The 20,996-nt window shown below is 42.6% G+C and overlaps 1 protein-coding gene across 2 annotated transcripts in view; it reads right to left on the minus strand.

Moving 5' to 3' along the window:
* The window catches only part of syde2 (synapse defective 1, Rho GTPase, homolog 2 (C. elegans)), a 60,577-nt gene extending 41,204 nt beyond the window's left edge, over window positions 1–19,373 (minus strand). Inside the window, exons 1-3 of one of the 2 annotated variants that reach the window (XM_059341229.1) lie at window positions 19,115–19,373; window positions 7,724–8,016; window positions 6,511–6,904 (exon numbers count right to left, since the gene is read on the minus strand). In XM_059341229.1, coding sequence (XP_059197212.1) covers window positions 6,511–6,904; window positions 7,724–8,016; window positions 19,115–19,244 — 817 coding nt within the window. In that variant the 5' untranslated portion in view covers window positions 19,245–19,373. Of the gene's footprint in view, window positions 1–6,510; window positions 6,905–7,723; window positions 8,017–17,176 lie in introns of both variants that reach the window. The other variant, XM_059341227.1, reaches the window with a different exon arrangement.
* Window positions 19,374–20,996: the final 1,623 nt, after the last annotated feature.

A 20,996-nucleotide genomic window follows, 5' to 3' on the forward strand; every position in this document is an offset into this window, starting at 1 on the left:
CCTTCTCACTAGCACAACATGGCCCCCTGCCAAAGCAGCCCTCATGTAGCCTAGCTCGCCTACCACTGCAGGCATTCCTGCTCTGCTGTAACTCAACCGACAGAGTGGCTGCTAATTCTAGACAGCCTGCAGCCGCACCGGTCTCGTTGCACTGCCACGGTCCAAACAACAAGGCTCTAACAGCAACGTGATGGTTGTCAACAAATGACTCATTTTATCTGAAAACTAACCAAAAACACTTTCAGCACGAAGTAGAGTGTAGATGCACTCTTAATTTAATTATTTAACAATGGAAAATCTTTTTAGCAATACATTTATGTCATTATTGAATAAAATGGCGTACTTTATCACACAGAATGAGTGAGGAATTTATTGTTAAAGGCACAAAGAGGCAGTGAGACGATATAGATCACCATATTGGATAAAATAACAACAGAGCTGAAAAAAATATTACAAATATTTTGACAAATGTTGAACATTAAAGGGTTTCCACAGTCATTTTTTTTGTTTCATTCACACATTTTGTGCATTGGAGACCTCTAACATCATAAACTAGAAGATATATCGTAAACTGCAAGATATATCGTCTACGATAATATCGTGAACATTGTTTTGACAATATGCAATTTTACATTTCAGTATTGCAATGAGTATTTATAATATCTCAAAAAGAAAACAAACGAAAAACGCATAGACAGTATAGGAGAGATGCATGAAAGTCACTTTGTTAACAATATTAGAAATGATAATGTGCCACTTATTTGCTCATGCTTGTATGTTGCACAATTTACCTCAGGAGAGAGAACCTGAATGTTTACCCATTTAATGTCTCTACATTTTTTGTTAAACTGGGATCTCTGAATGCTGAAGTTTAAAGAAAATAAACAGGAGCAGTTGTTCTGAAACACTGTCCATCCATATCCTGGTAAGCAAGAATAATTTAAACAGCTTTTATTTTGGTAAAAAAAAAATATATCATATCATATCATATATCATCAGATTATCGCTATCAGAAAATTAAAAAAATAACCAAGATTTTTTTTTTTTGCCCATATCGCCCAGCCCTAAGATAAACAGGTTTAAAAAAAACAAAAAACAAAACAAAGGATAAAATTTGATGCAGCCGAACTGCTTTACCTGTCAAAATCTGGCGCATACATCACCCATGGTGCAACTCACCTGCAAGCAGCTCAGGTGAGATTCAGTGTGTTAGGCTGAATTCACACCAAATCACATGGCACGGGAAAAAACAGCAGTACACTCATGTGTTTGTATGTTTGGGCTGCAGTGGTCTGCACCACAGGGGATGCCAGAAAAATAAGTTGAAAAAGACTCAATGTTTGGAGAAACATTGAACCACAAAACCCTGCGGCTAATCGCTGCATTGCCTGATTAGGTCTGAATGCAGCCTAATGCACGTAGTGGCTAACGTAGCCTCGAGCACTCGCCTCAAGCAGAGATGATGAGCGAGCCATAGAGGTCTGGTAAGCTCACTTCTTTCTACATAGCTTAAGGCAATTTATGAGATTTCACACAGCTCCCACTGGAGCCACAGCAGGTTTTTACAACTTTTTCCACGTATGCAGTAGTACGCCTCAGACTCTGATATGTAAAGTTTGTGGAGTTCTCCTTTAAAGTTTGCACTGACTGCTGGATTGGTATCATCAACGGCTGGGATCATTTACCATTGACTGCACTGACCAGCTCTGCTAAAGAATTTCCTGGAGAAGACTGCAACTGTTGATTCCAGCCCCACAAATGTCTAGATTTGCTACTTTTTTATGTATATCTTTTGGTCTCTGGGATTTTTTTCTCACTAAATTTTACTGTTGAATTGAAAACAACATTTAACAGATTACTCAACAATGGCAATAGTAAGTTGCAGCCTAAATAAAAGTGTTTGGAGAGTTTTAAAGATTCTCATCAAACACTATGTGGTCAGGATCGAATTCTATACCAACTAAACTGATGACCCATTAAGGAAGAACTATGCATTAGCGTATAAAGATAAAATTCTTCAGTTTTCAGAAGCTGCTCTGGTGATGAAATGAAGAACAGACCAGAAAGAAAGAGCCATGAGAAAACTATGTGACCCGAACTTCACATCTAGCGCCAAGCTAAGGAATCTGCTCTGGTTTCTGAAGTGCTGCTCTCACACTGTTTCTCCTCAGAGTTGTTGACTTCCTCCAGACCCAACCGTGCAATCGTCAGCCGAGATTAGATTCCAGGTTTGAGTTCAGAGGCTTGAACTCTCATGTAACTTTAGCAGCCGGGGCCAACTCTCGAACACTGCAGCCAGCGTGACCAAAACAACCCCCAGAAATAGCTCTGATCCCATTCTGAGCGCCGGCCAAGTCAGATTCCCCAAACAGGCGCTAAAAGGAACAAGAGATTGGGAACACACCATGCTCACCACCCCCAAAGTCCATCAATCATTATACTCCATACAAATAGAGCATTCAGATGGACAAAAAGTCAGTCAATAGGCAGCACACGAGGAGTCTGGAGTGCATCCGGTGAGGGAAAAAGAACCAGCCAGCCGAACAGAGGAAAGCTATAGTCGCAGAGAGTCATCTACATCTGCACTGCTTCATTAATTCAGCAGGCACTCTTATTCGTGCTCAATCAACGAAAGGCCTGTCAAATCTTTAGCCCTGCAGATAAAGTGGAGTCTGTATGGGCTCATATTTAATAAGAAAAGATGGGGCAAAAATAGTGGAGTTCAGCGCTGCAGCTGCACTTCTTGTGTTTTGTCCTTAAAGACTTTGTCAAAGCTCACATCAAAGGCCATTATTCCCAAAAAGGCGTGGGTAAATTTGCAAAAATGTGGTGAGGCGACCATGATGTGGTATCCTAAACACAAATACAGCAGATGTGCTAAAGATATGGCTCACTGTGGCATAACAATGATGCTATGACCAACCAACATGTGTTTAATGGGGTTTAGTTTGGTACAGAATTCCCTATTCTGTCATTTTGGTCACACTTTCATGGAGCATGACAGTCCTTTACCAATGCTTTTACTTTTTACCCAAATATCCTCTGTGTTTTACTGTTCAGAAAAATCTGAATGGTCTGCACTGCATTACAACGAGCTTAACATTATTTTTCATAAACATGGTTCATCCGGCAAGAGTGAAACTCAAGCATGTTTTAAGATACCAAAACCAAAAATGTCTAGACCAGGGCTAGACAACCTGAGGCTCCGGAGCTACATGTGGCTCTTCAGGTCGCCTGCAGTGGCTCCCTGTGACTGTGACAACAAAATTATATGAAATGAAAAGGTTATTTCTTCACATTTTAATGATTATTTATCATGGGTGTAGGCCCAAAGCAATTTGTATTCTTCAGTTGTAAAAATGTGTCGCTTATATACTAAATTTAAAAAAATGTTTTAGTCAACTAAAGTGTGCAGCATAGCTTAGGAAAGTCTACGGCCCAGTGCCTTAAACTCTAAATTATACCAACTTTGTCTAGTTTTGAGTTGCTGCATTCTATCAAAATCATATTAAGGAATGCTCATTATGACCTATTAGTGATGGTGGTAGGCTAATTTATCTAATTTATATTTTTATGCAGAAAAAAAGGTTTGTGGCTTCATTCCGACATTGTTTCTCTTTTTTTGGCCAACAGTGGCTCTTTTGTTAGTAAAGGCCGACCCCTGGTCTAGAGTCTTGAAGCTTTAACATCACATTTATATTGTCTATAAATGCAATTGTGAAAAAAAAAGAAGAAGGAGATGCTTGTCCTCATGATGGCTGGTGCGGAGCAGAACAGAATGGAAAAACACCCACTTATCATGTTGGCGCCTATGTCAGTCAGTCTAGCTTCGATCTGTAAATAAATATGGTGCAAAACTTGCAAAATTCCATTCCATTTCTTTCCAGACATATTAAATGAAATAACACAGAATACTGTATTACTGTTGCATGGCCGAAAGAAATTAAAGAGTAGCCAAAACCTGGCTAAGTATCATTCTGATCAATAACCCTCCAACCACTGCATATATTGTATGATAATGTGTGCTATTATATGGTAAAAATGCACTTATTTGACATTAAAGACATACAAAAATGTCCTTTAGTTTCAGTCCCTTTAGGTGAGTGGACAGTGGAAATTACACAAAAGCTTTCATAAAAATGTTGCTTTTGGTGTTGCTCCATGTCCCTTTAACAGGTCCAGTTTCACCCTGTAGTAAAGAGATGAGACACTGAATGCAGAGAGCAGTGAGCACCCACCAGCACCCACTCTTGTCCTCTCCCTGCCTCCTACCATCCTCCAACCCTCCCAACCAGCGTGAGAGGAGGAGGAGTGCAGTGTCATTCTGTAGCCAGTACAAACTCAGTTAATAGCAACCACAGTAAAACACACACACACACACACACACACACACACACACACACACACACACACACACAGAGTTTCTGTCAGTATAGGAGGTTTCTAACTAAAGCAATATTTTACCTTCCTACAATTCTTTTTGATTTTGCCCACTGCACCCACAACACACACACAAACAACCAGTAATGACTGTTTTCTCTTTGATGACACGTAGCTGGGCTTGTTGCTCTTTTTTGTTGCAGTGAAGTGTGGGATGGCGTCGCCAAACCCACAGGAATCAATTGCAAAGTCAACAGGCAGCAGAGAGGGAGGCAGTTCCGGCGCAGGAGGGAGAAGAACAACACTTCTGCTCCCGTTTCTCATTTTCACAGCAACCAACCAACTAGTAAAACCCCAAACTATCACAGACCTGCTACTCTTGATAACCAGAATCTTATTACAGGATGTAAATGAGGCGCAGGTGTTTGAATGGTAGCGAGTGGATGGAAAATGAATCACTTTTTTGAAAAAGGCAGACAGCTCGGTGAACATAAAAAATCCTTTCTGCTCGCAGAAGCTCCAAACAAGATTTCTTCTTTGTTAAAACTGCTGAACAAGCAACTCAAGTCTCCAATTATTGTCCACTCATCTGCTTACACGGCACGAAAGGCCCTAATGGTACCAGCAAATTTCATCTGGTCTTCAAAATAGCACTGAAATCTATCAAAAGGTGCAAGCCAAAATAGCCTAAATTTAATTAGCTCTGTGTGCTATGATTAGTGCCTTTCCTGTGGCGGTTCACTGAGACTCAATCGGGACTGGTTTAATCCTAATCCTGCAAGGAGAGTCTCACAGGGTGGAGAGTTTTGCTGAGCCACACGTGATGTCAGAGCGAGCCAGGAGTTTGATGCCAGTCAATGAGGATCAAGGAACTTATCAGCAGCCAGTCAAACCCTTGTCCTTGTCAGGGGCAGACTTGTTTTGGGAGATAATGCAACAGCTCAAGAGGTTAAGAAATTCCCACTCTGACGGATAAAGAGCTTCTTTATATGTACTGATTATTGTTTTGAAACATGGAGCCTAAAGTATATTCTTTAATTTATAGGAACGTGTCTCAACGACTTGCGGTTCCAATTTTGACAACTGTTATATTTCAGGGGAAAACGTTATTTCTGAGCTCAGTTCAAGCCTTCATTCCTGCAGCAAAGCTGTGGCTGTGAACACAAAAGCTTAAGTATGAGATTTCGCTCAGCATACTCAAACTATTCAGCCTCGCTTTGTGCTCCTACAACTAGAAATGGCTGTTTGCGTGCCACAGAAAAGTGTTGTCAAAAGTTGTAATTATAGGCTCAGCTCAAGATGTGCCAATTGGTTCAAACTACCATGTTGCCACATCAGAGAGAACAAAAAGTCGGAAGTTAGGAAAAACACACTGAGCTTATTAAGAGACAGGGAGCCGTGTGCTGGCTGTCATCATTATGCCGTCGCTGTAGACCAGAGTTGTCAACAATTTCCAAGCACACAAGTAAATCAAAAAGTGCAGAGAGAGCACTCTGCTTAGGCTCCGCAGGTCTTGAATCTGTTTTTTGGATCTGCACACACGATAAGCGATTTAATGAGCAAGTTTGCAAGAGGAGAGTTTTTAAAAGAATCTTTAAAAACCACCAATTTGCAAAGTTTGCAGCTCTCTGTGTGAGCTGCAGTCACACGTAAATGGATATTCTTTCTTCTGAGGAATGCCTGTTGAATTCCTCCTGGCTAATGTCTGTCTGAGTTTAACTAATGAGGAACACTGATATGGAGTGATATGATTAGACAGCCACAGCTCCTGACTGCTCCTCATACAGAACAGAATAAGAAAAAAAAACGGAGCAAAGATGGCAACATTTGTTACAGATTTCAAGAAGAATTTGGGATTTTAAACTCCTAATTTTCACACATATATTTCTTGGTGGAGCTCCAGTGAGCCAAAATAACTCGCAGCTAAATAAGTCTGTTGATCCTTTCATTGAAAACATTTTTTAAAAGCTGTAATTAGTGCTCAAGGTGTGAGCAACCGCAAAAATCTGCTGAGAGACGAAAAAAAGAAGAAATGTGAGGGAAACACTGAATGAAGAAGCCGGCAAAAAGCAGGAAGGGAAGCAAGGTAAGAATGAGCGTAGGTGCGTATGTGTCTTTTTTTTGCCTCACCTGTGGCTCTGCTGGTGAAAGGCCCCCCCTCCTCCTGAGGTTTGCACGCGAGCATCTGTCTGTGCAGATGTAGTGCCTCTGTGGAATGCGCAGCATTCCCCTGACTCCCATCTCCTGAAGCGCCAACAAGGCTATCACCGAGCGCCTCCGGCCCAACGCTGACGCCCCCCAGGTTCCTGCCACAGTGACCCACATCCCCTCCCCTGCTGGGCCTCCTCTGGGACTCCGTTCGAGGGGGCACCAGCAGCCGAATGAAGGGTCGGTGAGACATCTCCAGTTCATCATCTTCAGGGATTGGGTTGTACCAGATCTCTCCTTCATCGTCTGCATCATTCTCCTCGGCTGGGTCCACATTCCGAGGGTGAGGAGACACCTTGGCCTGACTGACGCTAACCTGAATCAAGACAGAAGCCAAACCTTCCTGTTAAAGGCAGAATGAGTGGGATTTGTGGTTTGAAAGTTGGGCCCTCCTTCCCAGCTCAAAGACATCTAATACCCCTCTCTTCCACCAAGGCAGTTCGAGGGCCAGTTTGGAGCCAGTGCCTAAGCTCAAACCAGTTCCTTGTGTTTGACAGCCAAAGAAACAGTTCTCTGCCAGGCAAACTGGAACCGCTGTGGTCAAGGGCTGGGGCAGGATTATCATGACCAACAACACCAAAGAAAATGTGTATCATTCATTTTATTTTATTTGTTTAACTGCAATGGTATTGATAAGGGCTAGCATTAGCGGGCTAGCATTAGCAGGCTAGCCTAGCATGCTAGCATTAGCGGGCAACAAAGTCTAACATTAACATCTTACATTCAGTGTTAATAAGAATGTAATCATTGTCCATAGCATTCAAGACTAGTAGCACAAATGGGTCGTACCAGTCGTGTTTGGATGGCAATTTAGGCTCACAAAGCCAGGAGATAGATGTAGTCTGCCATTGTTGTTATTATAGTTGTTATTATGACCAGCACCAGCCCAGCAAAAGAACTAGGTTTGCGTTGGTCAAAAAAGGTTTAGCATTCTTGAGTCCCCCCCACTAGCTGGTAAGAGGAGAAAACAGCTAGCTTGGCTCTGACCAAAGGTAAAAAGCCCACCTACCAGCACCTCTAAAGGACCACCTTATGCAGGGGAGCACCCGACACATAACGTCCCTTACAACCAAGAAAGCGAACACACATATTTCAAAAATCACTTTCTTGTAAAGAGAGGGACCTCAAGGCTAACCTGAGGCAGGTGCAGACGGTCCGGCCGTGATGGCGGTCCCCCTGAGGGTCTTAGATGGTCTGGGGAGGGACTGGGAGGAGGTGGCGGCAGATGGGAGCCCTCCTCCTCAGCTCCCAGCATTCCCTGCATCTCATCTTTGCTGCAATGATTCTTCCCAAGAGAGCTCTGCTGCAGCCAGTTGCGCTTCTTGGAGACAGTGATGGTGGTGAGCGGCGGCCGCCATGACGAAGAATCGCTGGCCCTGCCCACCTCCCGGCCATTCACACAGGGGGTTTGGACATTCTCAATGAAAGCTGAGGGTGTGATGGAAAGAGAAAGTTACAATTTATTGGCATAAAAACAGCAACTAATCATAATCATGATTAGAGAAGTGAACCGCTGAGTCTGATGTTTACTCTCAGACTATTCATGTCCTGTCAAGTTGGAGAAAACATCTGTGTCAAGAAACCACAGGTGTGGAAACGGTGAATAATGTCATTAGGTTTTATAGAGCTTCCTCCCTCATCCCTTCTCTCATTCATGTCTGTTACAGTCAGTAAGAAAAAACAGCCACGTCTTTCTTTTGTCTCATCTGATTGTGATTTTATTACTTTTGGATGGACTATTGTGATTTTTTTTTTTTTTACGACCAAAGTCAAACTTTCAATCACACCACCACAGTCCCCCAGGAGCACCTCCCCCCTCTTTCTCCTCAGTGATTTCCCGTCTTGGGACTGTCAGCTTCGGGAATTTGTGAGCTTTGAATTCAAAAGGGATCACAGGGAGATGGAGGAATTGAGCACACACATATCTTCCATCACAGCAACTTGGAAAAAAGAGCGAGAAACCGCCGGCATTACAGCTGTGAAAATAGACCAGAGAGCGGAGAGTGTGTGTGTGTGTGTGTGTGTGTGTAAGGGGACAATGAAAAGTACAGCCGGTGGCGATATGTGCAGTGAAAAAGGACAAATAATAGAAGGTGACGTGGTCCCTTAATGTCCTAAAGAATGCATTGAAAGAGCTGCACAGCTTTGAGTGGAAGTTTTTCTTTACTAGAAATCAAAAAGCATATTTGCAAATCATCTGTCGTGCTTTTATTTTCACAAGAGTAGATGCTGACGGAGAAAAACAACCTCTGAGCATGTGTGTGTGTGTGTGTGTGTGTGTGTGTGAGGGGCAGAGCGAGGAGCTGAGGGCAGGGTCTTGCTCTAACATGTACAGCAGGCTCGTGTAAAAGACTGTTTTGATCCTCAGCGGCTCCCGGACGAGCCCCTCCACATGCTATAATGACAACTTCTCCTTTCCTCAAGGAAATGCATTTTCATGCACGCCAGGCTACATCCACCAAATTATAGAGTTGGGAATATTTTCACTTGACGAAATCGAAATCTAACAGAGGGCATCCAGTATGTGACCATGCTATTAAAAAGTGTGAATGAGTCAGAATAAACCACAGCAGGGGTTTTCTTTCTTTCTTTCTTTCTTTCTGTGTTATTAATCAAGAGCAGTCCAGGAGAAAGGAGCCGAAGTACATTAAAAAATCACATGGTTTCAAATTACATAAGTTCTACTCAGTTGAGAGACGAAGGTTGTTTTTTTGTTTTGCTTGGTTGGTTTTATTGACCTAAGAAAGCCCTAAAAGCGAAAGACAGAGCAGAGGGCTCCACTAGGACTCAGGTCCAGCCTGAGGACCAAGATGAGGAGCTAGGGTTTACTTTTCCCTGGAAGTCAACCAGCCTCTTTCTGCTTCCCTGTGATATCCAACTTTTTATAAAGGAACCCGCAGTAATCACCACCATCTCCAATGCATTAAAATCCCATAAACACCAACTTTAGAGTTCCTCTATCCACAACAAAAACTTTATTTCTGTACTTGCTGCTTCAAGTATGATATAAAGTGGGAAGAAATTGCTTCTGTTTGGGATGCCATTCCCCTGCGCTCCAGCTGATTATATAAGAGCATATAAAACAGCTTTCAGTAGCAAGAACAGAGGCCACTTTTCAAGCAGGCCTAATCTCCACAGTTTATAAAAAATACAGGTTGAAAGACAAGAAACACATCACGGCCTCTCTGTCATCCGTTTCATTTTAATTCGATCCACCATGCTTGCCTGGATATAAAGCACGTTGTAAAGTATTTCTTCCTTTCTGCTCCGTTTAATATAAAGAAGGTTTGCAGCCAGAAACGTGAGCCAGCAGTGTGTTTGCATTAGCCTGGATTATGTTGTGCTTGAGGGCCGGGAGCTCAGTAGCTTTAATATGCACCGACTACTGACTGAAGGGGAAACACGCATGATGTTTCTGCAGCTGTACTGAGTCCCATGAGTTAATGTGTAGGCCCGAGCTAGCAGGCTGTAATAATCTGTTATGGTGGTTTGTTTTCAGATGCTCCGGCTTGGAGTTCCTTTAACCCTTTAAACACCGTCGACAAGCAGTGTTTTACCCTAAATTTGAATTAACTTTAGGGGAAACCGAAAGAAAAGTACATTAAGTACAAGACCCAGATAAAACCGCAAGCTCTTTCGTCTATAATCAATAGTTTTAGTACCTTTTGAGGGTTAAATCAACCAAAAAAAGACACTGGATTCATCACTTCATGGCGCAGACACGCAGAAGCTCAAATTTAAAATTTAAGAGACAGAAGCTAATGTTTCTTTTACACCCTTATCAAAAATTAACTATTATGGGGTGGTCGGTAGCGTAGTGGGTTACGCAGGCGCCCCATGTGTAGAGGCTACAGTCCTCGCTGCAGCTGGCCCCGGTTCGAGTCCCGCATCGGACGGCCCTTTACTGCATGTCATTCCCCTCTCTCTGCCCCCTGTTTCCTGTCTCTCTTCAACTATCCTGTCCATTAAAGGCATGAAAAAGCCCCCCAAAAAAAATTAACTATTACACACTTCTGGGTTGAGAAGAATTAAATAAGTTGTAGGAAAAAAAGCAGAGAAGAAGGTTTTGGGAGAGAAGGAAAAGGTTTTTAAGGCCAAGACGCCCAGAGACCGAAGAGAGGTGAGATGGCTGTGCATGGAGTTGTTGTCAGCATGCCATCTTCTTTAAGGGGTCTTTCATAACTGAAAGAGGAAGCGTGTTCTGACACGAGTAGCATTCCAGACCACAGCTCCACATTTACAGCCGAGCCGCCGTCTCCTCCGCGGCAGTAACACCTTCAACAAAGCAACAACAGGACACCGGTTTGACTTAATAAGTGAGATTTTAGCCATTTTCACTGGTGTCAACATAGAAATCATTATAACATTCTCCGACCGCTCTCTACTTCTCACATCAGCTTGTCGGCATTAACTGCGTCTGATACGGAGAGCTGCTTATGATGGTAGACTCTCTGGTAGAGTTTCTGTACTAGAGATCATTCAGCCTGATGAAAAACAGATAATGGAATCTCTGAGTCTGCATTTCTTGAAAATAATCTTTTAATTACAAGATCTATAAACTGTATATACTGTGAGGCAGGGGGGATAAGTCACCTCTAAAGGTTGAAATGTTAAATAAAAAAGGCATTTCTAGAAACTTAATGGCAAAGGCATGAAGAGGAAGGAACATAGGAACATTTAACCTCTTAAAAGCCACCTGCCCAGGTAGGGTCAGAGTTAGAAAAACATGTAACATCTTCTAGTTTCTGAAAATGTGCTAGCTAGCAATCAATAAGGACACCCAACAATGAGGAAAAATAAAAATAAAGTGTTTGTAGAGCTCGTACGATTAGTTGTTCTTGATTTTGATAATTATATATTTTGTCATTTTTCAAGAAAAATTATCTCAGTGATGATTATTTGCTGCTTTTCTTTGTCTTAATTGATGTAAACTGAAACCACTTTTTTTTTTTTTTTTTTTAGAAACAAACCACTTTTAACCCCCAAATCAGGCTTAAGGGATCTGCTTTTTTCTGCATTTTTCATAATATTCTGACATTTCTAATCAATTAATTGAACAAGTAACTTGCAGATTAATTTAAAGTTATTTGTTGCAGCCATTTGTTATTGTTTTAATAAATGCATTATCTGGGAAGAATTGCCGTAAAGTAAAAAAAAAAAACAGCATAATTCTCCATTTGGGAAGAAATTTAAGGCTCTTTTATCATTCAATATTTTCATTCTTGTCAACTAGTGTGTATGCATGTGATGAGATGGATTTCCAGGAAGAAACAGAAAGAAAACAGGCCTCTTCTCCCTTGGTTGGTATTTAGCGTGAGAGGCCGATGAGTACCTACTGACCTTCTATAACCACAATGCAAAGAAAAAAAGACATTTCCATATGGAGCTAACACAGCCTGGCTCCCTGTGCAGCGATGGCATGAAGATGATGTGTTCAGGGCACTCACACCCCTGACCTGAAGGTAACAGATGGCCACAGTACATAATGCAAGGGTGCACGTTTGTGTGAGAACATAAAGAGAAAAAGAGAGGGAGAGGTGGATGGGGAGGAGCGATATATAAGGGATTGTCGAGGTGCTGAAAGGAATGCAAACATATAAAGAAAAAAAGCTTATTTCCTGGCTGTGCTGGTATGAACCTGCGCCACGTGAGCCTGACAGTAAACCCAATTATATTCATGTCTTAATCTTTGGAATCTTTCTCTCCTCTAAGACAAAACACTTGATCCACTTTCCCATAGGCTTTCCCCTTTATTTCCTGGATTCCTTCTTGCTTCATAGAGGCTTCTCTTTTGATAAGTGCAAAACACACACCAGCTAGTTTTCTCCTCCATACAGACAACACTTTGTTGTGTATACAGAGTTTCAGCCCCCCTTCAGAGGGAATCTTTTGCTGTGTGCCATACATTCCTGTTGACGCTCATTCATATGGAAATGAGGATTCTCAGTGTAGATTTTTCTTTTTAACGCCAGTGCAGGGCTGAGATCTTCCAGGGTTGCATCACATGTCAACACTTGCATCCCGTTGAGGCGCCCTGGCAGCGCAGCCTGCTAACGCTAATGCCACTTCCTCCTCAATACGTTGGCTCGAAACCCAAATTCTTTTCAGTGTTGCAGCTCTTTCTGTCTTGTCTCTTTGTTTACGTTTAAAAAACTGATGAAAACGCTTGAGGGGAGGGACTGTACAATCTTAAAAAAGACACATGGACTCACAGTGTGACCCAATTAAGTCCAAAACACTGATAAAAGTAAGACAAACTATTAAAAGGCCCTGCAACAAAGCTTTGTGCAGTAGTTCCAGATAAAATGCTGCCATCTTATAAATACAATCCAGTTAGCTTGACTGACAAGTTCCTACTAATCGCCCCCACACTCTTTGCACACACCAACATGTGACTCACTCATCTCATAAACCATCCTGGTATGAACCCTGATGCCTCAAGTTTCTCCTCCATCACCTGATCTGTCTTTAGAGTTACCATCCTCCATAAATCTGTCCAAGTACAGACGCACCAGACAAGGCAATTTTATGTGAAAAAACAACAACGAAACTCTGCAGCTCAGTAACAAGGCTTCTGGCACAACGCAGAAAACCAAACGCCACATCGTTCTGACATGACTTGACAGCAGCCAGGGAGAATTATATTACACCTGCACTCTTGTCTTATTCTGTAACTTTGAATCTACTGAGCAAGCAAGAATTAATGTAGTCAAAATGTTGAGCAATACTTCACAGCGTGCCTGATCCAAGCATATTTGGTATGTAATTTGTTCCACATGTTGGGAATACCAATACCAATGAAGCTAAACCAGCAGCTGGTTACCTGAGCATAGCTTAGTGGAAAGACTGAAAACAGGAGAAAGAGCTAGCTTGGGTCTGTCAAATGGTAACTAAATCAGCCAACCAGCATCTCTAAAGCTCACTGGTTAACACTTTGCATCTTATTTGTTTCATTTCTGCAAAAATGAATTTTAGAAAGAACACATTGTGGAGCGGAGACTCCAGGAATTCACCGCCCAATGCCAAGAAATACTCCTTGTAAAATCATACGTGTCAATTTTATGGCTTGTATTTGGAGCAATTTAAACAAACAAGATAGAACATGGCATTTATTAACATGTTTTAGACATATCTTTTTAATTTTAGACAAAGTCAAACTTGCTTTCACCTTGTTTCCAGACTTTATTGCTAAGCTAAGCTAAGCTAGCCAGCTGCTGGCTGTAGCTTCCCACTTAAGAGACAGATATCAGCGTGATATCAATCTTCTAACTTACTACAACATTTTGGGAAATAAGCTTATTTTCTTTCTGGTAAATGATTCAATTAAAAACTTTTTTTTCTGAAGAGATACAAAAAGATTTTTCGTCCAATGCTGATTTGTTCCAAATTGGTTGGTTTAACTGAAGACAGGGTATGATTTTCCTCTTAGTTTGAACCAAAGGACTTAAAAAAAAAAGTAATAAAAGACAAGAATATCTGCCTCCCAGGAGTGGATCACTACTCCTCTGTTTGTGGTGTCTATGGCTCAGTCTCAACATCAGCACTGACTGACACACCACTCCTGACTTCAGTTCTGGCCAAAACATGATGCCTGGATACTGCCTGCCTGCCTGCCGGCAAGCCAATCCTCTCCCACAGCACAGCACAACACAACAAAACTATAAATCCTCCAACTGCAGCTACAAACATGCACCTCCACACAGGAGATGTGCACAATATCCCTCACCCACACATATATACATATAAGGAGTGACACGCTGAGCTGTGGGTGATAATCGACATGACTTTTTTTACACAGTAATTAAAGGACAAGTCAGAACAGAAATAAATTAGCTGCAGTCTAATTAAGCCAATATTTTTGTCCTATGACTTCATAGAAGGCATTTCATTTCCAAGAAAACTCAGGGGGAGGAACAGGACTATTTTTAGAAAATCAGAATATCAATATTTGAAAAAAAGGGCCACAAACTCAATGAAGAGTTTCAAGCCAAGACAAGCAAATCACTGGAGCTTTTGAGAGCTTTGGCATTTCTTTTTCTTTTTTTTTAAATGGCTCTTTGTGAGGCGCTGAGAGGCCCACAGGGGCAAGATAAGCCCAGGGCCGACCTTAATAAATGCTTAATCGCCCTTCATTTTGTTCATTCATGGCGAGGAATTAAGTGACACAACGCTAACAAGTTAAACAACGGGAATGGCATCCTAAATATTCCATCCAGAGTCTCTTTAAAATGCAAGTTACCAGGGAGCTGTCCAGAGCAAACGACTGGGGAGGAAGGCAACATGACAGCCCAACCCCCCCTACACACACTCACTCACATACACACACACACACACACACACACACACACACACACACACACACACACACACACACACACACACACACACACACACACACCACTACCACAGAACTACTGCAGTGGCTTCTCTTCTGCTTTGGATTCCTCTGGCCACAGCTGTGGAAAAGTTCAGTGGGGACAGCGAGGGGAAAGCTGAGCAAAACGGGGAAAAAATGAGAATCAAGGGGGGGAAGAGACCTTGGAAACTAATATCGAGAAGAGCCCTGAACTTAAACGCAGCAGAGGAAAGAGTTTGAGCTGAAAAAGATGGAGCTATGTTGAGCCAATAGCAGCTGGAAGTCAAACACAGAGGCCTTCCACTCAGCAGCCTCACAGAGATCACACTTCTTTCTAGCAGCACTGCAAACTGACAGTCAACAACAGCCTGCGCACATGGCAGGTCATCTATTTACTCTGGAAAACAGTGTCAGAACAACACACACGTACGCTGCAACACACGATGAGTAATAGTGATAGAATAAAAAGATGGTGATATGATTATCCATACAAAGCGAGTCCATTTCAGCATCATGTGCAACAAATGTCAATACAAAGTTTTCCACATGGCCAGTTCCCGAATCCTGTGATTAAACTGGCACACTGCCTCATTTGAAGTCAGATCAGGTCAGCATGGACAAAAAGGTTCAATTCATGCAGTAAAACCATGCACTATTCAAACACAGTGGAATAGTAGCTAAATTTATATGCACCCAGTAATGTACTGTAGGTCACTGCCACTGCAAAGTGTCGCATAGCATCAGGTAAATTAGGACCCGACCAATATGGGATGTTGAGGCTGATACGAAAACAGATGATTGTTCACTAATTTAGCATCATATGACCATGTAAAGGAACTCTGCCATCTTAAATGGATAACTTAACATTATTATGCATTGTTAAACTTTGTACACATAATGTTTAACATTGTCAACAGCATCAATATCTTTGGAGAAGTACTGCCTTTTCTGCCATTTGCAGGTGACAGATGAAAAAAGATTTTACTTGTCCAGCGCTCTGCTGAATAACTCACATGATGACGACACTATTTCTAAATCACCTCAAGCATGGTTTTCTGCATTATGCGCTTGGTTAAAAAAAGTTTTAATATTGGTGCATATCGGAAATACGGATATATACTGATATATCTATGATATGCCAATATCTGCTGATTGATATATCAGTCTTTCTCTCCTGCAAATGGAATCAAAACTGTGTAAGTGGCAACATGGTGATATTCTTTTTTCAAGAGTGAACTTTCAGTTTCAACTTTTAAAACAACATGGATGAGAAGTACTGAGCAAACTACATGTGCTGATGAAAATTGGCGGGTGTGATTGAAAGTTGCAGAACAGCTACTAAATGGACCCTGTGAGAGATTGTTGAGCCATCGAGGTAAAGTTCAGACCAATGCACTTTAGGGTGTAAATCAAAAGTTTCATCACAATATGGAGCAATATGATTCTTATTTGATACAAGTGACTGATATGAGACAATAATATAATGGTTAATTAACAGTTACATTTAAGCTAAAGCTATATAGTACTGTTTTAGAAACTAAAATATGATTTGACTGTTTGATTACTGAGTGCTTTCAGACATTTAATTGAAAAACATTCTATTCTTTTTAATAATAGAGTCAGAATTTCAAAATAAATGTGACTTGAATATGATGGAAATTTTCACTATCTCACATTAAAGTAACATTTTGACCATCTAAACAAACTAATTTGGTAAAACATGATGTCCCCTGTTCGTCAATAGTTTCATGATACAGATGTTTTTTCTCCCTTTTTTGCTCCACATCACAAACACAACATCGATCAGAAAATCATTTGGTCATTTTGTGCATAATCAAGAGTCATTCACACACACAAACCAACCCACCACCACAAAACACACCACTGCAGCTAGCAGAGGAGAGAGAGTTAGTTGTTACTGATCTACACTGTGAGTGATCCCACCTACAAACCTGATGTGCAATTAAATTGGTGTTAAAATGCACCTAAATTAGTGTAAAGGACAGAACCCGCCACCAGTTAGAGAATCTTAAAAGGAAAGCAAAAAGGTCTGAGGTGTCTCGTCCCTTTGCTTTGCATCCAGAGGAGGAGGAGGAGGAGGAGGAGGAGTGCAGGGTGAACCGCCACCAGACGGAGTTTACTATGAGTGGAGGAGGATGATAATCAGAAGGTGAGAGGTCTTTGATTTAGGAGATCCACGGGAGTTGAGGCCACTCCGTGTAGCCTTCCTACCTGGCTGCTGCTGCCGTGGTGACTTGGCCTTGACAGATTTAACCCCTCGGCTGGAGGTCTGGATTCCCGGTTTACACGCACCGAGGTTACCCTGAGGACAGGCCCAGTGGTCCTGGCTTTGGCTTCCACCGCGGGGCAAAGACGAGCCCTCAATGCGCTGCTTCATCTCAGAGGACAACAAACGGCCCTTGTGCATCCACTCCTGCATCTTGTTGACAGTGACGCCGTGCCCCTTGTTGACAGAGTTGGCTCCCTGTGCTCGGACATCAGTCAGCTCCTGCTTGTGGTCGTGACCCTGATTTGTTGAAGCATCCGCATTGCTGTCTGAAGAACCTGTGAGGCTGTTGACCGAGCCGCTGCTCTCGTTGAGCTGCCCGCCTCTGTCTTCATCACCTGCAGCATCTTGTAGCAGCTCATCGCTGCTGACGGCGTTGTAAAGCACCTGAGGCTCTGACAGCTCACCTACTCTAGCTCTACCTCTTTCAGCTTCTTTTCTCTCTGTGGCCCCTTTATCACCACTTGCGAACGAGGGTCCACCTGGATACCTGATAGCTCCGTCACTAGCAGAACGCAGTAACGTGGGTCTTATCTTGGTCAGAGACAGGTTCACCATACTCTTACTATTCAGCCTGTCTTTAAAGCCTGAGTCAAGGTTCCCAGTGAGGCAAAGCAGGAGCGAGTCAGTGTCAGACACCTGCTGAGGGCTGTGGTCGCCTCCTGAGGACCACGAGTCACTGTCCATGTTTTTGGCAGACAACCTCGAGCACAGGCTATCCCTGGAGTGGCTACTACAGGAGGAGGTGGCCTGCTGCTCTGTTAAACCACCACTAATCTGCTGGACATCCATGTGGATATCATTCATAGCATTGATAAGAAGGTAATAAGCTTCTTTCAGCTGGTTTCTAAGCCTGTCTGTTTCCTGTGCACTGTGACTGTCATCAAGCTGTCCTTTATCCTGACCAAGCTGAGGCAGCTCTGAAACCTCGGTTCTTTCACCATCACTTTTAGCTCTGATAGTTTCATAAAATGGCAGAATTTCATTATCATAATAATCCTCATCTTCACTATCTAAAGTGTATCTCAGTGACCCCTCTGTGGCGCACAGGGATGCCATGTTAATGTCGCATATTTCTAACTCTGTAGGGAAAAAGGTCGGGCTCTGCAGCCCGCCTGCAGTCCCTCTAATGTCCCCTGCATACTCAGGCCCATAACTCTCTATATTCCTGATTACAATGTTTTCCTCCGTGTTTGTCGACACACAGTTTGGATACACAAGTGCAGCGCAAAGGGATGAGTTTGTCTCCAAAGTTTGGTTGTTGTCAAAACTCAAATTGGCGTTGTGTTCATGGATAGTCACTACAGTCCGTGCCATGTGCCGGGAGTGTCCTCCGTCTTTGGGCTCCGTCCCATCACTAGCAGCAGTGGTAACCCGGCCCTCTGGTGGTTTAGGGACCCCAGTATGTGGCTTTACCCGTGCTCGGTACAAAACGTGATTTGAATTGTCCCCAAACCCGATTGAGTCCCCGACGCTGCACTGCCGCGGCACCGAGACGAAGTGTTTTCTCTGGACATGCGGTCCTGCAAGCGGGACCCTCGTAGATAACGTGATTTTGCCTGCGGATCTGGGCTCCTGGTGGCCCCTATCTCCCTCCCTAGACTCATGCCCCTCAAACTGCACGTCTCTTTGAAGTGAGACCCCCAGGAGCTCCTCATTAACCCGAACCCTGCCCCCGCTGCTCCGCTCCTGGGGACGTGCGCCGGGCAACTCTGCTGCGCGACTCTCCCGGACTATCACAACCCCCCCTGTTTGCACCATCGCCCCGTCAACACAATTCTCGTACGTACTCATTCTCTCTGTCGTGCAATCCGGCCCTGTGAGCAACACTACCGGGCGAGCCTCGTCGGAGTCTCGCTGCGTTTGCAAAACTTTTTCTTTACCTTCTCGGCCCCCATTCGCCGCCGCCGCAGCAGCAGAAGCAGAGCCGTATCCACCGCCGACCGTCGCTCCTTTCTTGGATTTCTTCCCCCGGAGTTTCGCTAGTAAAGTCCTCCGCAGAGGATCAGCCATTCCTTTCCTTTGCCCCCTAGTTAATTCCTCCCGGTTTCTTTCAGCACGCTGGCTCCAGAAGGAATGGGCCGAGTGGGTTCTCCTCGCTCGCCGCGGTCAAAGCTCGCCGGGCGGACGGGCTCCTCTCCATTCTCCGCTGTCACCTCCGCTCTGTCGCCTCACTCACTCCTGGCTCACTGAGCTTAACTGCACCACCTCTCTGCGCGTGTGTGTGTATGTGTGTGTATGTGTGTGTCTCTCTCTCCCTCGCTCTCTGCTCTACACACTTTGCCCTCCTCCCTCCCTCTTTTCCCTGTCTTCCTTTCTCTCTAGCGCCTCACCTCACCTTCTCCTCATGTTTGCAGCTCGGATATTTGGCATATTTTCATGGCTCAAAGTTCAGGGACCTTTGCGCTCAAATTAATGGGGGACAATGCATGAAAGCGTCTATAAAACATATTGTTATGATTAATAATTCCATAATGACTTTAGAGAGATACAAATATATTCCTGCAAAAGCACCTATTGCAGGAACATAGTCTCTGCCTGTGCATTAAGGGAAGCCTACCACTTACATAATGCAAATACGGGTTTTATTCAGCATAGTCTAAACTAATGGCTTCATTCATGCTTAATAAACCCTTTACTTATGTTTTGTAGGGCTGTAACAATCATTTCCCTGAGTCATATTTTATTCATTTGGTCTATAAAGTAGCAGAAAAATAGTGTTATATTTTTAGAAAAATTATATATATATATATATATATATATATATTATATATATTTTTTTTTAAATAGCTGCAGATTAATTTTCTGACATCAACTAATCCCTTTTGCTGTTGTTTTGTCTCCTCATTAACAAATGTATTGACAAATGTTTATAAAATCACTTATAAAGGGTCACAAGTTTCTTCATTTCCTGCATGCATCATGAGTCTGCAGTTATTAATATCATTGAATCATCAAAAATGAAACGACCTTTTCAGTTAATAAAGGTATTGAGTCTTCGGTTTCAAAATATTAATTAGAAAGTGTTTAAAACATGCAATCGGGTCTGGTTAAGCTATTGAAAATGAATGTTAGTCTATAGGCTCTGCAGCACTTCTTCAGAAGGTCAGAGGTCAAAAGACCTGGAAAAAAAGCCTCTCAGTTAAGTGATGAATAAGATATTGGAGGGGTCTTCCTGATCAATTAAACAATGAGAAAGTTGTGGCGTCTTACTCCAGTTGTACAGAGTTACTACAGAGTGATAAACAACAAACATACGGTCAAATCAGGTAATTTTAAACCCAAGATTGAGAACCATTGATAAAAACAATTTATTGTTAAATTTTAACACCAACCCTTTGTTTTTAATGTTCTGCAATTTGGCATACCTACCCAAATAGAAAAGCTTATAACAGAACAACCGGAAAGCCAAAATGCATGTATGAAAAGGTAATATCTCCGAGTTTTTTTTAGCATGTGGCTAAAACACAACCTGAACTACATCTGCTCCTTTGCAAAAAACATTTGAATAACAATAACTAGAACATGCTTTATGTCAGAACTATGCAAATCATCAGATGCCTTCTATATCTTGTCAACACCACCAGGCCTAACCTTAAGGGCCCGAGGGAGTTTTTAGTGGGTGGTGTCATTATTTTCTATAAAAACGAAGTACAGGGTAACAACAGTATACAGCTTAAGCTTGTCACATGCAAACAGGAGGATTCTAAGAGGCTAAAAGAAACATACAGGGTATTCCAGTCACCACAGTGAGGATGAGCAGTA

Source organism: Centropristis striata, chromosome 9 (assembly GCF_030273125.1).
Source record: "Centropristis striata isolate RG_2023a ecotype Rhode Island chromosome 9, C.striata_1.0, whole genome shotgun sequence".
Classification (NCBI taxonomy): domain Eukaryota; kingdom Metazoa; phylum Chordata; class Actinopteri; order Perciformes; family Serranidae; genus Centropristis; species Centropristis striata.